Source organism: Leptonychotes weddellii, chromosome 3 (genome assembly GCF_054177405.1).
Source record: "Leptonychotes weddellii isolate Sample4059 chromosome 3, ASM5417740v2, whole genome shotgun sequence".
In the NCBI taxonomy this organism is placed as follows: Eukaryota; Metazoa; Chordata; class Mammalia; order Carnivora; family Phocidae; genus Leptonychotes; species Leptonychotes weddellii.
In genome coordinates, this window is record NC_138371.1 from 6,583,130 (window position 1) to 6,597,565 (window position 14,436).

The window sequence follows — 14,436 nt, forward strand, 5'->3', positions numbered from 1 at the left end:
ATCACGACCTGAGCCGAAGGCAGACGCTTAACGACTGAGCCACCCAGGTGCCCCTAAATAAATAAAATCTTAAAAAAAAAAAAAATTTCCTAATCTCTCCCTAGGCTGGATCAGGCTCCCCTCTTCTGAACCTCACCATATAAATGTTTGTACTTGTCTCAGCTGTAATGTCATGGCTAATTTTCTGGCTCCCAATCAAAAATATCTCATGGTTTTTTATACTAAATAGGCCCAAGACAGCCCCTAATTCTCGTCTTAAGGGCACACCTCAGGACTCAAACCATTTCCCTTTCTTCTTACCTCCCAGCCTCCACTATATCCTCTGGGGTCCCTTCCCTTTAAATCTTGAAGAGGGGTAGTCACCCCACATCTCTCATTTTACTAGCCCCAAGAAAAACATAAGTTCCTTTCTTTGCTGCTAATCACGACTAGGAAACAGAAAAAGAATAGCAAAAGTAATTATATCTGAGAAGAAACAGTGCTACTGAGATCCCTGGACCACACTTCCCGATTCCCCTCAGAGATGGTAAAAGGAAATCCTAATGGACCTTCATCTTGTGTTATTTCTTGAGAGTGGAGCTAGCCAACTACCCTGCCCTCTAAGCCTATACTTAAGGCAAATCACTTGCATCCTATCATCCAGAGGCTACTCTTCTCAGCTTGAAGCTGGATTTGAGTCAGGATACAATCAGGAGGGCAATTAGCATCTCTAGCGCTATCCAGAGACTGAGTGGCCCTAAGTCAGCTCATCAAACTTCTGCCCAGGTTTGTCCTCATACTCTCTAACCAGACCAATTCCTTGTGGATAGGAACTTGGTCTAATTCATCTTTACATGTCCAGCATCAGACAGAGGCAGACAATAAACATGTTTAATGAATGTGCTTCTAAAATCAAAGCAATAGGGGTGCCTGGGTGGCTCAGTCGGTTAAGTGTCTGCCTTCAGCTCAGGTCATGATCTCAGGGTCCTGGGATCTAGCCCCACACTGGGCTCCCTGCTCAGAGGGGAGTTGGCTTCTTCCTCTCCCCTCTGTCCCCCCCCCCCCGCTTGTGTGCACTTTCTCTCTCTCAAATAAATAAAAACTTAAAAATCAAATCAAATCAAAGCCATACAAGGCAGAATAGGATGAGCGCCAAACAGGTGGCTCAGACAATACTTTAAGAAAGGGCCAAAAGCTAGCAAAGAGAGAAGAATGACAAAATCAAGTATGGCATCTAAATCTGAAAACTAATCAGTCTGGGACTGCAGAACAGTGAAAGCATCTTAGGGTTTTACATATCAACAGGATCAATGACAGTGGTAGCTAACTGAATTGACAGATGTGGGGGGGTGGGGTGCAATTACAGTCCTAGGTTACACTCACAGAAGTTGAGCCCACACACTAGAGGAGGTTAGAGTTCTTCTTTAACCTGAGCTTATCAGACTAGACTACAGTACCTAGCTCCAGGAACTGGACTTTTAGGATGCTGGCAAACTGGCACCAGTCCTTAGGAATGATGTGAAGAAATTGGAAGCCAACACGTAACAACAGTCTGAAAACTGCAGATTTTTGGGGCGCCGGGCTGGCTCAGTCAGAGGAGCTCTTGGTCTCGGGGTTGTGGGTTCAAGTCCCATTTGGGCGTAGAGATCACTTAAACAAATAAACTTCAAAACCAGGGGCAGGAGCGTGGTCTCTAATTGCTAATTTCAAATAAAGGAAAGCTTTGGTTTTTTTCCTGCATTGCTAGGAGACGGTAAAAAATTCTGACTCAGGGGCGCTTGGGTGGCTCAGTTGTTAAGTGTCTGCCTTCGGCTCAGGTCATGTGGGATCGAGCCCCATGTTGAGCTCCCTGGTCAGCAGGAAGCCTGCTTCTCCCTCTCCCACTCCCCCTGCTTGTGTTCCCTCTCTCGCTGTATCTCTGTCAAATAAATTTTAAAAAATCTTTAAAAATTGACTCACTATAACGAATACTTAATAATTAGAACTAACTAAAAATGATCCAGGTTAGGGGCGCCTGGGTGGCTCAGTCGTTAAGCGTCTGCCTTCGGTTCAGGTCATGGTCCTGGGGTCCTGGGATCGAGCCCCACATCGAGCCCCACATCGGGCTCCCTGCTCGGCGGGAAGCCTGCTTCTCCCTCTCCCACTCCCCCTGCTTATGTTCCCTCTCTCGCTGTGTCTCTGTCAAATAAAAAAAATCTTTAAAAAAAAATTGATCCAGGTTAATTTTTGTCAAGAGGTACTTGAACCAAGGTTAAACAAACCTGGATTTGAATTCCGCCACATGGGCCTTCCTGTTTTTGTGGGCAAGTTACTTAACCTCAGAGGGCCTCATTTTCCTATCTGTGGAAGGAGGTAACATAATCCCCTTTGCAGTGTAGTTAGGAGTAGAAATAATATGTGAAAAGTATCAAGCCAAGATACCTACAGAAGCCATTACTACCATTCTTAAATTAGCTTCCTGCAGATCCCCAAATGATTTTGGCAGGACTGGGCTAGATAAACCATAAAGTGTCTTCCTAAGGTGAAATTTTGATCTGCTCAATTTAGTGGAGGAAGGGGTATAGGGTTTGCAGAAAGCTCCACTGAGGGAGGACTTAGATCTGGAATTTGGTGCTGCAGAGACTTAAGATGAGGAGTACAAATGGGGCGGGGAGGGAGGGAGTGTGGCTGTTTGTACTGAGATGGGCTCAGCTCAGCAGCAGGCTGGGGAAACGTTCAGCCAGACTTTATCCAAGTCCCGGAGACTTCTGAGCAATCAGGAAACATTCCTGAGGAGCTGCCTAGAGTGCTGGAATCCAGGACTCCTCAATTTGCCAATCAGCACTCACTGTATTGGAAAAACCCCAATTTCCCATCAGCAGTGGGTCACAACCTAAATAAACAGTGATGCCACTTTACATTTATTCCTCACTATGAGCAATTTACAAAGTACCTTTAAGCACTGTTGCATGTGATTTGATCCTTATCACAACACACCCGTGCAGCAGCAGGGCACTAACCACTAACGTGGTTTAGATAACAATGGCTGGGCAACTCTTCTACTGTCAAATAACTGGCAAACTGGTGAGTCTGGGCCTGGAAATCTAGCTCTCTGGAGATCAGACAGATTTACTAGACTATTAGAAGAGAGAGAAGAACATAATCTGCCTCAAAATACAATCGCTAGAGGGAAACATGCAAAAATACTCTGCATTTCTTTTCTGCACTTCCAACTAATCTAGGAACCAGATAGTGTAGACACGAAGTGGAGACGGGGGCAACGTCAAGTGTGCGCGTTGGGCAAGAAAACAGAGCAGCTCCCGGTGAGTGTGTTGGAAGGGAAAAGAAGGAGAAGAAAGGAAGTAGGAAGAAGCCTGAAGAAGACGAGGAGCATTCCGTAACTGAGCAGCCCCTAGGCCCAAGAGCCACGTTACCTCACTGCATCTTCCCAACTCTCCGACCCGGGCTGTTCCCATCCCCACTCTGCAGAAGGGAACACTGACTCAGAGAGGCGAGGTGACCTGCCCAGGCTAGAGAGTGTGGAAAGCCGGATTCAGAGGCAGGGCAACCAGGCTGCGGAAACACCCAAACCGCCGCGGTCTCCGCCCCTCCACGCCGCTGGCCACCCGCACCCACCGGGGCGGGGCGTCCAAAAATCTCCTTCCGGGCGTCACGGCCGCCTCCTCCCCGGGACCCCGCGCTTCGCACGTCCCGGCGTCTCCGAGACCCCTGCATCACGCCTCCCCAGCCCCCTCTTCTTCCCCGCCGGCCGCCTGGGCCCGCGAGGCCCGCAGCCCAAGCCCGGGAGGGAGGACGGCGCCGGGGAGTTTCGCCGCCGCCAGCCCCGCTGGGGCCGGACGCGGGGAACGGTTGGGGGAAGGGGCCCCGTGGGGCGGCCACGCGCCACTCACGCGTCGAACTTGTTGTTCATCCTCTCACCGCCGCCGTCGCCACTGCCTCACGGAGTGACTTCCGCTCCGCCGGGTCTCCCCCCGGCTTAGGGCCCGGCTACTTCCGGCTGCGCATAGCGCAGCGGAACTTCTGCGCCCTACCCCCGTGTCGGGCGGGTATTCTCGGACGCCCGCTCCGGGCGGCTGCGCGGAGGCGCGGGGCTCGGCGGACGTGCGGGTCGCCGTCTTCGCGCCGCCCGGGTTCCTGTCCCGTGTCGGAGGGGGCGCCCCGATCCCCTCCCGCGGCGGTTCGGAGAAAGAGGCCGAGCCGCCTCGCTGACCGTGCGGGCCCTGGACACTGCTCGGTACCAGCCCCGATTCCACCCCCAGAGCGGGCTGCAAGATCCTGGACTCTGTTTTAACCTCCCCGAGGCTGTTTCCTCTTGGGTACTGGCCATACTGTATATGACAGTACCTGCCTCTTCGGGTTGCGGTGTGGATCGAACGGCATCATCAGTGTCAGGCGCTAGACAGTCGCCCGAAATTAGTATTGTAAATTTTTGCTTACTTGCGCCTGGAGCTAAAGAGCTCATCTTGGCCCTTTGAGGCAGAGAAGTTGAGAGACTCACCGCGGGTAACAAAGCTAGTGAGAAACTTTCAGGAACCACAGATGGGCCCACAATCATCAAAGTGCCTCACGGATCTACGTGTCTTGCTCCAAATACACGGGGCAGCGCGCACATAAACTGGAGTTACTGAAGTGAACCTGCTGGTGATTAAGCCTCAAAGCCAGCAACCCTGTACTTGGGGGAGGGGGTTATTTCCGGGGTCCTCTCCCCTCCCCCCAACAGTGTCCTGTTGTCGGGTCTTATGTGGCACTTTCACACTTTTGAATCACTTTCACCTGCACCTTTGATCCTTTGATGAGGGTAGATAGGAACTGAAATCTGTACCCCTATTTACAGATGAAGAAGCAGAGGCTGGAAGCCGGGGTGGGGGTGGGGGGGGGCTTGTTGCACAAATGACTTGCTCAAGTTGTCTTGTCACCAACAGAACTCAGGCCCCAGCTGTACTCTCAAAGCAGGGCCTTGCCTCTCTCCCAGGAAGACCTCAGCTGGCCATCTTGTTTCCAAAGTGGGGCCAAAGGAGGCTGGTCAGGGTGTCCTCTCAGAAGGCAAAGCCCAGCGGTTCCCAGTTACCTCCCAGCCTCTCTGCTTAGCTCTTCCTTGTCTTAAGCATCCTTTGGGACCAGCGCAAATGCTCTGGCCTTTGAGAAGAGAAGGAAGAGGGGTCTGTTTTCCAGGCCATAGAACCTTTCTTAGAGTGTCTAAAATTGGGTTGGGAATTCTGGACTCCAAACTTTATTTAGCCACCAGTGTTCTGGGAAGCCCTTCTTAATCTGGGCCCCAATTTGCCCATCCGAAACGTGGGGGAATTGTGACTCTTGCTTGTCCATGATGACGTGAGGAGCTCTTAACTCATGGAATCTTTGACATGACACATGGATCAATGACAAAAAATGCATATGAATGCAAAGGTCACTGGTGCCTGTGAGTGTTGGGTGCCTATAGCGCCCAGAAGGTGGGGGAGGGAGATACCAGCTGGGGTGGGCTGCTGCCATTCTTTCGAGAGAACATTGCCTGCTACTCTCCACGTCTCTCTTGACCTCCCTCCTTTAGGAGCCTGTGGGGATCTTGTAAAAAAGAAAGGAGGCCCAGGCCTGGAGGGATGGGACCTTGCCTAGTTGGGGACATTATACAAGACAGAGTCCTTAGGGCTTCAGAAATGAGGGGAGTAAGGGGTGCCTGGGTGGCTCAGCTAAGCATCTATCTGCCTTTGGCTCAGGTCATGATCTCCGCTGGGTCCTGGGATTGAGCCCTGAGTCGGGCTCCCTGCTCTGCTTCTCCCTCTTCCTTTCCCCTCCGCTCATGCTCTATCTCTCTATGTCTCTCAAATGAATAAATAAAATCTTAAAAAAAAAAAGAAATGATGGGAGTTGCTAATGCTTTGCTGAAGTGAGGGGATTGCTGGGACTAGCTAGCCAGTGCCACGTGGATGCTGACCCCAACAGCACACCCTGCCCACAGCCATTCTCAACCACTCCGGGACTCCAGCTCCGTCTCTTTATTTCCCATGCTTTTCTCCGGGCCATTGGCTCATATGGCCCCGAGGGGCACTTCCCAAAGAGCACATCATGACCTCAGCCGCTGAAGAACACAGCCGATAAGACTCCACGTGTCTAGCAGCAGTTGGTGGTTGGTTGGCTCAATCAGGTGGGGGCAGGTAGGAGCGGGGGTCTCCGGGGAATGGCAGGGCAGGCACCTGGTTGTAGTGGGCCATGAGGAAGATGCCAGCAGTGCCGCAGACAAAAAGCGAGAGCATGGCCAAGAAGCAGACACGGTCCAGCACGCGGCCCACCAAGAACCACTCCTCACTCCCCTGGGGGTGGGAGGCAGGGTGTGGGATGACCAGCAGTGACACCAAGCCTGCCCTGGATCACTGTGCTATCCGGGGCCATCCAGCAGGCCTCTGTCCTCCATGGCCTTGGGCCCTTCACACCTACTTCCAGGCCTTAGCCTGGCTTCTGCCGTAGTCCCCTGGCCCCGATGTCCCAGTTCCACTTTTTTCCATCCCATCGCCCTACCGTGGCCACCCTGCCCATCCTGCCCCCGTCTCGGGTCCAAGTCCCTCCCTGGGCACTCAGTCCCCCTTACGCTCTCAAAGTGATTCTGCTGGTGCCGGGCGAGGGCAATCAGGTTGCAGGCTTCCACACAGGCCTGGATGGCCGGGGCGGCCTGCTTCAGGCTGCCGCACACCTCCTGGCTCTGCCCTGGTTCCGGGCCTTTCTCTGGGGAGACAGGGTAAGGTTTGGGAATAGAGTGGAGAAGAAATAGTCTGAGAAGGTCATCTCTCCTGAGCTGCCCTAGCTTCTCTCTCCCCGCCGCAGACACTTACCAACACTCATCTGCTGTGCCTGGTGCTCTGGCTGACAGGTAGCCCTCCCAGTCTGGAGTCCCTGGGGAGGAGTATCCCCAGTGTCATCCCCCACCCCCACCCCCCGGCCTCACCTAGCTTCTCCAGCGCTGCCCTCACCAGCCCATTGTGCTGCCGCTGCTGGAAGAGAAGTTCACTGCGAGGCAGGCCGAGAACAACCTCCTCCCCAGCTGTGAGCGACCATCCTGTGGGGGAGCCATTCTGCAGTGGGTGCTGGGTGTCTTGCACAGCTACTGGGGCCAGTGGGCGAATGTGCATCCGCAACAGCTGGGGCAAGAGCCGTAGGAACACCTGGAGAGAGGATTTTCTGGTGGGCTTCGCTTAGTAGCCAGCAGACCTGGGCATGTGGGCGGCCAGGCTGGGCTTCAGAGCAAAAGGTGAAGGTTGGCACGGAGGGCTTAAGCCCCTGGGAGCCCAGAGGCAGCACACGAGGGTCAGTGGCTTGACCCCGGAATAGCTCGGCTGTTCTGTACCAGACACTGAGCCTAGGTCCTCCAACTTGTGTGCATGTCAGCATCACCAGGACACTTGCTACCCAGGTTCCTGGGCCCCACCCCCCTTGTTCTGGCCCAGGATGCCTGAGGTGGGCCTGAGGATCTGCATTTGCAACAAGGGTCCTAGCTGCCTGCTGCAGGTGGGCTGCAGATCACACAGACTCCCCAGCCAGACTGCCTGGGCAGAATCTTGCTTCTGCTTCCTCACCAGGCTACCTTGGGTAAGCTAATGTATCTCTCTGTGCCTCAGCGTCCTCACTTGCAAAATGGAGATGCGACTAATACCCACCTCCTAGGAGTTCTATGACGATCAAATGCGTTCGGATGCATAATACACCTGCCACATAGTAAGCACTCAGCATTATATTAATTCATTGGGCACGTGCTTCAAGATACACACGGGGTAGGTTTGCCGCTGAATGTGGCAGGTGAGTAGGGAAGGGGAAGGGGGTGGAGAGGACTGGACAGGAGGATGCTGGAGTGGACAGGGAGGGGCCTTGCCTTTCGGACCCCGCGAGCCATGGAGTGTGTGTGGGGGGACCGCAAAGACACGTTGAGCACGACCACGGCATTCACGACAATGAGGATGGTCACCACCAGGAGAAAGGTGAGGTACCTGTTGGGGTTGGGTGGGCAGGAGGCGGGGCTGGCCCTTTGGCACTTCATCTCCAGATGCACCCCCACCCTTAGCAGCCGATCCCCCCAGACTCCTCAGGGTGAGGGGTTGGCCTTGAGGGTGGTGGGGGCGGGAGCGGCAGGAGGCTGGTGCCCCGAGTTCCGGGGAAGGGAGGGGAGGAGCTGGGCGGTAGGCATGAGGGCCAGCCTTACTTGCTGATTAGTGGCACTGCCTGGGACGTCTCGGGCACCTTCTTGGCCACGAGGAAGAGGAAGACAGTCTGGGCCAGGAGCACGTTGATGGCGACGGTACACTTTTGACCCCCCGCTGCCCATAACCAAGAGGCCTTCAGAGCAGATCTCAACTTTCCTACCGTGGGGCACCTCCCTCACCCCACAAGGAGCCCAGTGGCCCTGGTCCCCGGGACAGGTGGCCCTGTGTGTGGCGCCTCAACCCTGTGCCCTCCCAGCTAGTCCCTGTGCTGCCGCCTGAGGCTGGAGCTCCCCTCCCACAGGCTCCAGGTACCCTTGGCCGGAAGGAAGTAGATGAGGATGGCGACCGAGGAGATGAGGACACAGGGCGCAATGATGTTGATGACATAGAAGAGGGGCTTGCGCTGGATGAGCAGGTAGAAGACAACCTTCTGGTGGCCCGCCTCCTCGGTGGGTGCTGCCACATCTAGCAGCGTCTTGGCCGGCCGGTGCCGGATGGCCCACTCCCCATTCTCTGTGGGCAGCAGGCCAGGGTGGGTGCAGGGAGTGCAGCGCCGGTCACCTAACTGCAGGGCGGCTGGCGTGGGCCCAAAGGAGCAGCATCCAGGCAGGGAGCCTGGATACCTGATCCCCAGCCCCCCAAACTGGAGATATTAGCATGGGGAAAAGAGAACCGTGCTGGGCTTTTAAAGATATATGTTTTATGGTTTACTGTGGTTTTCCTCTTGAGTTACGTGGGAGGGGGTCTGAGCTTGGTCTGGCCCTGCCCCGGAGGCCACGTCCAGCAGGGGTCCTGGGAGGAGGTTACCTGTGAAGGCCTCGGGGTCGATGAAAATCCACTCGATGGTCTGACCATCTTCCTGGCTGAGCTGCAGATTGATCTCATTGGTGCTGTAGGTCTGGGACCTGGGAGATGGGGAGGGAAGGGGGAGACATTTGAGTGTGTGTAGACCCACGTCTGAGGTCACACAGACGATCCTCTGAGGGCAACTGTGGGCAGTATTGCCTCAAAAAAGTGCAGCCAGGAATTGGCGAGTTCTCCACAGAACCCTGGCCACGAGATGGGGGGTGGGAAGGGGACTTGGGCTCCATGGGGGTCAGGGAAGTTTTGGGGAAGGGCCGCGAAGCTGCAGCTCAGCGCCCTCACCAGATGTTAAGAGCCCAGGGCCACTCCGTTCCTCCCTTCCACTGCCTCCAGAGCAGGAGGGACCAATGGTTAGAACACAGAAACGGCCGTCTGTCCCTGTCTGGTCTGTTTGTTAAGGAGGGTCTCCTTGTAAAAAGACCGCTCTTCTAAATTATGGGAAAACCCTCACACAGACCTCCTTTCCCCCATTTCCAGCTGAGGAGACTGAGACAGCCTCCACCTCTCCAGGGGGTGTGGGGAGACACTCGTGCATGCCTTCTTGCCCACCCACCCCGATCATTAATTCCTCCCTTGGGGCACAGGCAGGGAAACTGAGGCAGGGAAGGAGGATGAGCGGGGGGACTGCGGCTTAGCAGGGAGGGACGTGGGCATCTCCGGGTGTCTGGACCTGAGACGGGCACAGAGGGCCCCCGAGAGCCGGGGTCGGACCCCTGGCGAGAAGCCTCGTGTCCCCCACCCAGCCAGGCTCCTCTTAGGGCAGCTCTCTAAATCTCCCTGGGCCCCCCCAGTAAATGGCCTCACTGGAAGACGAGGGAGCAGTTCTGCCAGTCAAAGGGGAAGTAGGTGACAGAGACCGGGCAGGAGGAGCGGAAGATGGCGGGCGGCAGCCAGTAGACGCATCCGTCAGGAGACACCAGCACGTTGCAGTAGAGGGCCACCTCGAACACGCCGTCCACGCTGCACACAGGCCAGGCCCTGAGGCTGGGGGTTCCCGTCCCCGGCAGCCCCGGCTCGCCCGAGTCCCGCACCCCAGGCCAGCCCTCGCCCTGCGTGGATGGGGCCTGGGGACAGCAGCCCTTCGCGGGGTCCACTACCTCCCTGCCGGAGGGCTTCCTCCGCCCCGTCCCCTCCTCCCCAGGGCCTGGTCACAGTGGTACTAACAACCCTTCAGCTCTTTCAAAGTGCTGGAGGCGCCCCCAGGGCAGCGCTTCATGCCTATTGACTCCTGAGAGCTTCGAGGGAGGGCAGTAGCCCACCAGACAACCCAGCCCAGAGGAGATGGAGCGGGCTGAGAATCAGGCCTGCCGGCCCGGCCCTCCCCTCAGCAGCACCTGCTCCAGCCAGTATTCCCTGGTCTGCAACCTCCGTTCGCCTGTCCCTTTCCCCAGAGCCCCCTCATCGTACCGGGCCCTACCCTTGTGTCCTTTTGTACCGGCCCCCCGCCGCCTGCACCCCTCCTCACTTGTTCTCCAGCACGACATCCGGCCGCCACACCATGGTGGATGGCACCCTCAGCACCCACAGGCCTTCGTAGTCTTGTGGGTCCCAGCGCAGGCGATAATCACACCACTGCTGCAGGGGGAGTGGGGTTGCCAGGCCGAGTCACCCCCTCCCCACCCCCAGGAATAGGAGCCTAGCCCAGGTGGGTCAGAGGAGGCAGGGAGGGGGCGGGGGAAAGCAGGCAGCTCTAAGGGCCTTGGGACCCGAGGGTGGGGGCCCCGATAGAAAAGGACTGCAGGGTGGCCTCTTACCATCTCTATCCAGACATTGGTGGTGAGGGCCTCCTCTCGCTCATTCTAAGGGTGCAGAACAGAAGGCTGAACCCCCATCACTTGCCCTCTCCAGATGTTAGTCCCTATAGGCCCCCGTTGGGTGCTATAGGACGGCAGCCTCTTGGGCAGCCCTCGTGGGAGATTTCCAGCTCCCCAGCCTCCCACCTGTGGAGTCCTTCCCCCGCCTGGCTGCTAGAGCCAACCCCTGCCTCTCCCCAGCAGGTCCCGGGGGCCGGGTACACTGGGCCTCTGTCTCCCCCACTGTCCTATAGGCCTGTGGCTCACCAGGGAGATGAGGTTGGTGAGGGTGAGCTTCAGGCTGACGTTGACCACGTCCGAATCACGCTCAGCGGGCCTCAGGTGGGGGTTGTAGTTGTGCATCAGGTCCCCGAGCAGACGCTCCTCCTGGTTCCGGCCCTCGGCTCCTGCAACAGACAGCACTGAGCCTGGGTACAGGGCCTTTGGGGCAGAAAGAGGGGAGGCCACAAGAAGGTGTGATGTGGAGAAGTAGGGTGCTGGGCGTGGGGACAGGCTTCAATAACCCTCCGGACCCTCTGTCCCCTGAGGCCTTGGATCTCTGCTCCAGGCCTCCCCAGGCCCCAGATCCCCTGTGTCCACACCCAAGCAGACAGCCAGCAGGAGGAGCGGCAGCCCCGGGCCCTTGAGCATGGTGCCGCAGCTCTCTACAGTGACGGGTGGGACAACAGCTCCCCAGCTCAGGGTAGAGAGATGTAGACTCTGGGTCTCATGTAACAGCCCATGCTCCCAGCCCAGCCAGGCCAGCCCAGCCCCACCAGCTGTCTGAGCACAGCACTGTCAGCTGTTCCAAGATGGACAAAATGCCAGGCTCAGGTTACCTGGGCTGGGGAGGGGACAGAGGGGCCCCATCTGCCCCAACAGAGACAGCCCGACTTCCATCCCCATTCTCTGATACCGCTGTCCCAGCCCCTGTTCCTTCCGTCGGGGGAGCTGAAGGCACAGCCAGGGACAGAAGATGTGGGAGGGAGGCAGAGTGTGAGGAAGGCCCTGAATTGGGCTCTCTCCTTCTACTTCCTCCAGGGGGTCAGGATTTGGGGAGGTATGGAGGCATGTTCTATACCTGAGTTTCTCTGTGACATGGTTGAGGACCACAGACCTGTCCCACCAGCTTAACATCTTCATGGGTTACTCCACTGGGCCAAGACACTGGAGGCAAAGCCTATGAGAGATGCACTATGTTCCACAGGCTTTGATACCTTAATGCAAATTAGGGTGCCAGTTCAGGGTCCTCCTAGGCTCTGAGGCATGGGGCATGGGCCTGGTAAGCTTTGAAGGAAGGAGGGCTGAAGAAAAAGAAAAAAAAAAAAAAAAGAAGAAGAAGATCTGGAATTTGGGGCTCTTGGGAACAGAACGACCTCTGAATAGGGGCTCCTCAGTGTGGCCTCTTTATTTCTTAAATTATCTACAAACTTGAGTGCCTGGGTGGCTCAATCGGTTAAGTGTCTGCCTTTGGCTCAGGTCATGATCTCAGGGTCCGGGGATCGAATCCCGCATCTGGCTCCTTGCTCAGCGGGGAGTCTGCTTCTCCCTCTGCCCCTCCCCCCCACAACTGGCGCGCACTCTCTCTCTCTTTTGCAAAAATAAGTAAATACAATCTTATTTTTTTTTTAAGATTTTATTTATTTGTCAGAGAGAGAGCACAAGAGCACAAGCAGGGGGAGTAGCAGGCAGAGGGAGAAACAGGCTCCCCACTGAGCAGGGAACCCGATGTGGGACTCGATCCCAGGACCCTGGGATCATGACTTGAGCCCAAGGCAGACGCTTAACCGACTGAGCCACCCAGGCGTCCCAGTAAATGAAATCTTAAAAGAAAAATTATCCACAAACTTAGGGAGTCCCCGGCATGTGGCAGGCCCCAGGCCAGGCGGGCAGCGGGGGATTGCCAGGGAAGCAGGGGTAAGCCTGAGTGGCTCACAGTAAGTCACTGTTCAGTAGGACAGGCAGATAAGGTCAAGGTTGTGGCCCCCAGACAGTCAGATGAGGGGGCCCAGAAGGGCCAGAAAACACACTCCATCCGCTCTGTAGTTTGAGGTCAGGGGAAGGGTGGGGCTGAGAGCCTGTTGCCAGCTGGGGCCATGGGCTCAGGCTACCTGTCTTTTGACCATTTATTCCAAGCAGACAGGTCAGGAGGTCCCAGTAAGTCTGCAAGACAAAAAAAAATGCAGGTTCCCATAAGTGCTTACCCACTCTTGGGCATCCTGGGGGACAGGGTAGTGGAGGCATCCATCTGAGGGCTGGAGGAGAAGCGCCATTTGAGGACGTGTCCCTCTCCCCCCAAACAAATGATGTCTGCAGCATTTCAGTGTGTTTCCGTACGCTGGAAGTCAGCCTGCTCCCTGTCCTTGGAGATCTGTGTGAGGTTGGCTCAGACCCCAGCCCTCCACAGCCCCAAGTCCCTCCTGTCTGTCCTCACCAGGACTTTGGGGTCAGGGGGACAGCAGTGGTGCTACCTGCCTTCCCCGGTCATCTACTCCTGTCCTTGCGTTCAGTCCTGCTCCAGGCCCCACTCCCAAGCATAGCTCTCCCCACCGAGCATCTAGGTGTGTAGCCCCCTTTCCCAAAGCTCACAAAGCCAGCTCCCCAGTTTGCCCTTTTGGTGCTCCCCAGAGCAGTACCTCTCCCCCTCTCTAGTCCCCTCCAAGACCACACTTTGGCAAGCCCATTAATGGCTCCTGCTAAATAATGGACCACCTATTCACCCCCAACTCCACCGCCCCAGGCAATGGTGGTCTGGCCGATGCTCCCACATTTCTGACTTTCCCTTTCTGCTTCTCTACAAGTGTCTGGGTGGGAAAAGGAAGGTTGTGGAGCGTGACTTCCCTCTGGTATGAAATTACGGCACCTCCCCATGTATGAAGAGATTTCAACTCCTGTTTTTCCCCCTTCGCTCCTGCTGTGGGAGAGAGGCGACGTCTCCTTGGTGTTCTCAGGAGGGTGGGTCACCCGAGGAGGGGTGGCGCTGCCCTGGAGGGGCTAAAGGGGGCGGTGTGGAGCCATTAAGAGAAAATCTTCCGCAGACTTCATTTGTGTTTAACGGCTACTCTTCTGGAGGCTGGAAAAGCGGAACATTCATTTCCCAGGCTTCCTTGCAGATAAGGCTGCCCATGTGATAAACATCTTGACCTGCGGGATGTCTACAGAAGTCAGCTGAAGGGCTTCAAGAGAGAGCCTTTGCTTCCTGATGAGAGCGCTCAGAATGACTGGCTCCTTTCCTGCCTTAAACACAGATGTGAAGTGCGGATCTGTGGCAGTCAGCTTGCGCCCTGGGGCAACAAGCATGAGGACAGAGCCAACATGCTAAGGAGGGAGGGCTGGGCAGAGAGCCCAGAGCCCGGGTCTCTAATAGCTTTGTGGGACAGCTGAGCCAATGTGGCAACTGCTGCCTCTCGGTCTTATGCAACAAAGAGGAAGCCTTACTGGTTTGCAGTCAAATGCTCTACCCCTGAGCTATACCCCCAACCTTGCTGGTTTGAACCACGGTTCTTTGGGTTTCTGTTCCTTGCAGCCCAGTGCATCCCTCACAGATTCATCACTTTTTTTTTTTTAAGGATTTTATTTATTTATTTGACAGAGAGAGAAATAGAGAGAGCAGG

General features: G+C 55.9%; 2 protein-coding genes across 4 annotated transcripts in view; both read right to left on the minus strand.

Moving 5' to 3' along the window:
* Nucleotides 1–4,025, minus strand: part of EIF4E2 (eukaryotic translation initiation factor 4E family member 2) — a 31,434-nt gene extending 27,409 nt beyond the window's left edge. For 2 of the 3 annotated variants that reach the window (XM_081813386.1, XM_081813385.1), the window contains exon 1: nucleotides 3,870–4,025. In XM_081813386.1, coding sequence (XP_081669512.1) covers nucleotides 3,870–3,889 — 20 coding nt within the window. In that variant the 5' untranslated portion in view covers nucleotides 3,890–4,025. The remainder of the gene's footprint in view (nucleotides 1–3,869) is intronic. The other variant, XM_081813384.1, reaches the window with a different exon arrangement.
* A 1,932-nt stretch (nucleotides 4,026–5,957) lies between these two features.
* On the minus strand, nucleotides 5,958–11,819 carry CHRNG (cholinergic receptor nicotinic gamma subunit). The gene is made up of 12 exons (XM_006749985.3): nucleotides 11,425–11,819; nucleotides 11,090–11,229; nucleotides 10,784–10,828; nucleotides 10,495–10,604; nucleotides 9,834–9,989; nucleotides 8,973–9,070; nucleotides 8,478–8,678; nucleotides 8,165–8,279; nucleotides 7,838–7,952; nucleotides 6,917–7,133; nucleotides 6,563–6,696; nucleotides 5,958–6,287 (listed from the first exon to the last, which is right to left on the minus strand). Exons 1-12 carry the CDS (start codon nucleotides 11,471–11,473, stop codon nucleotides 6,114–6,116), a joined length of 1,554 nt encoding a protein of 517 aa, XP_006750048.1. The 5' UTR covers nucleotides 11,474–11,819; the 3' UTR covers nucleotides 5,958–6,113.
* Between the last annotated feature and the right edge of the window lie 2,617 nt (nucleotides 11,820–14,436).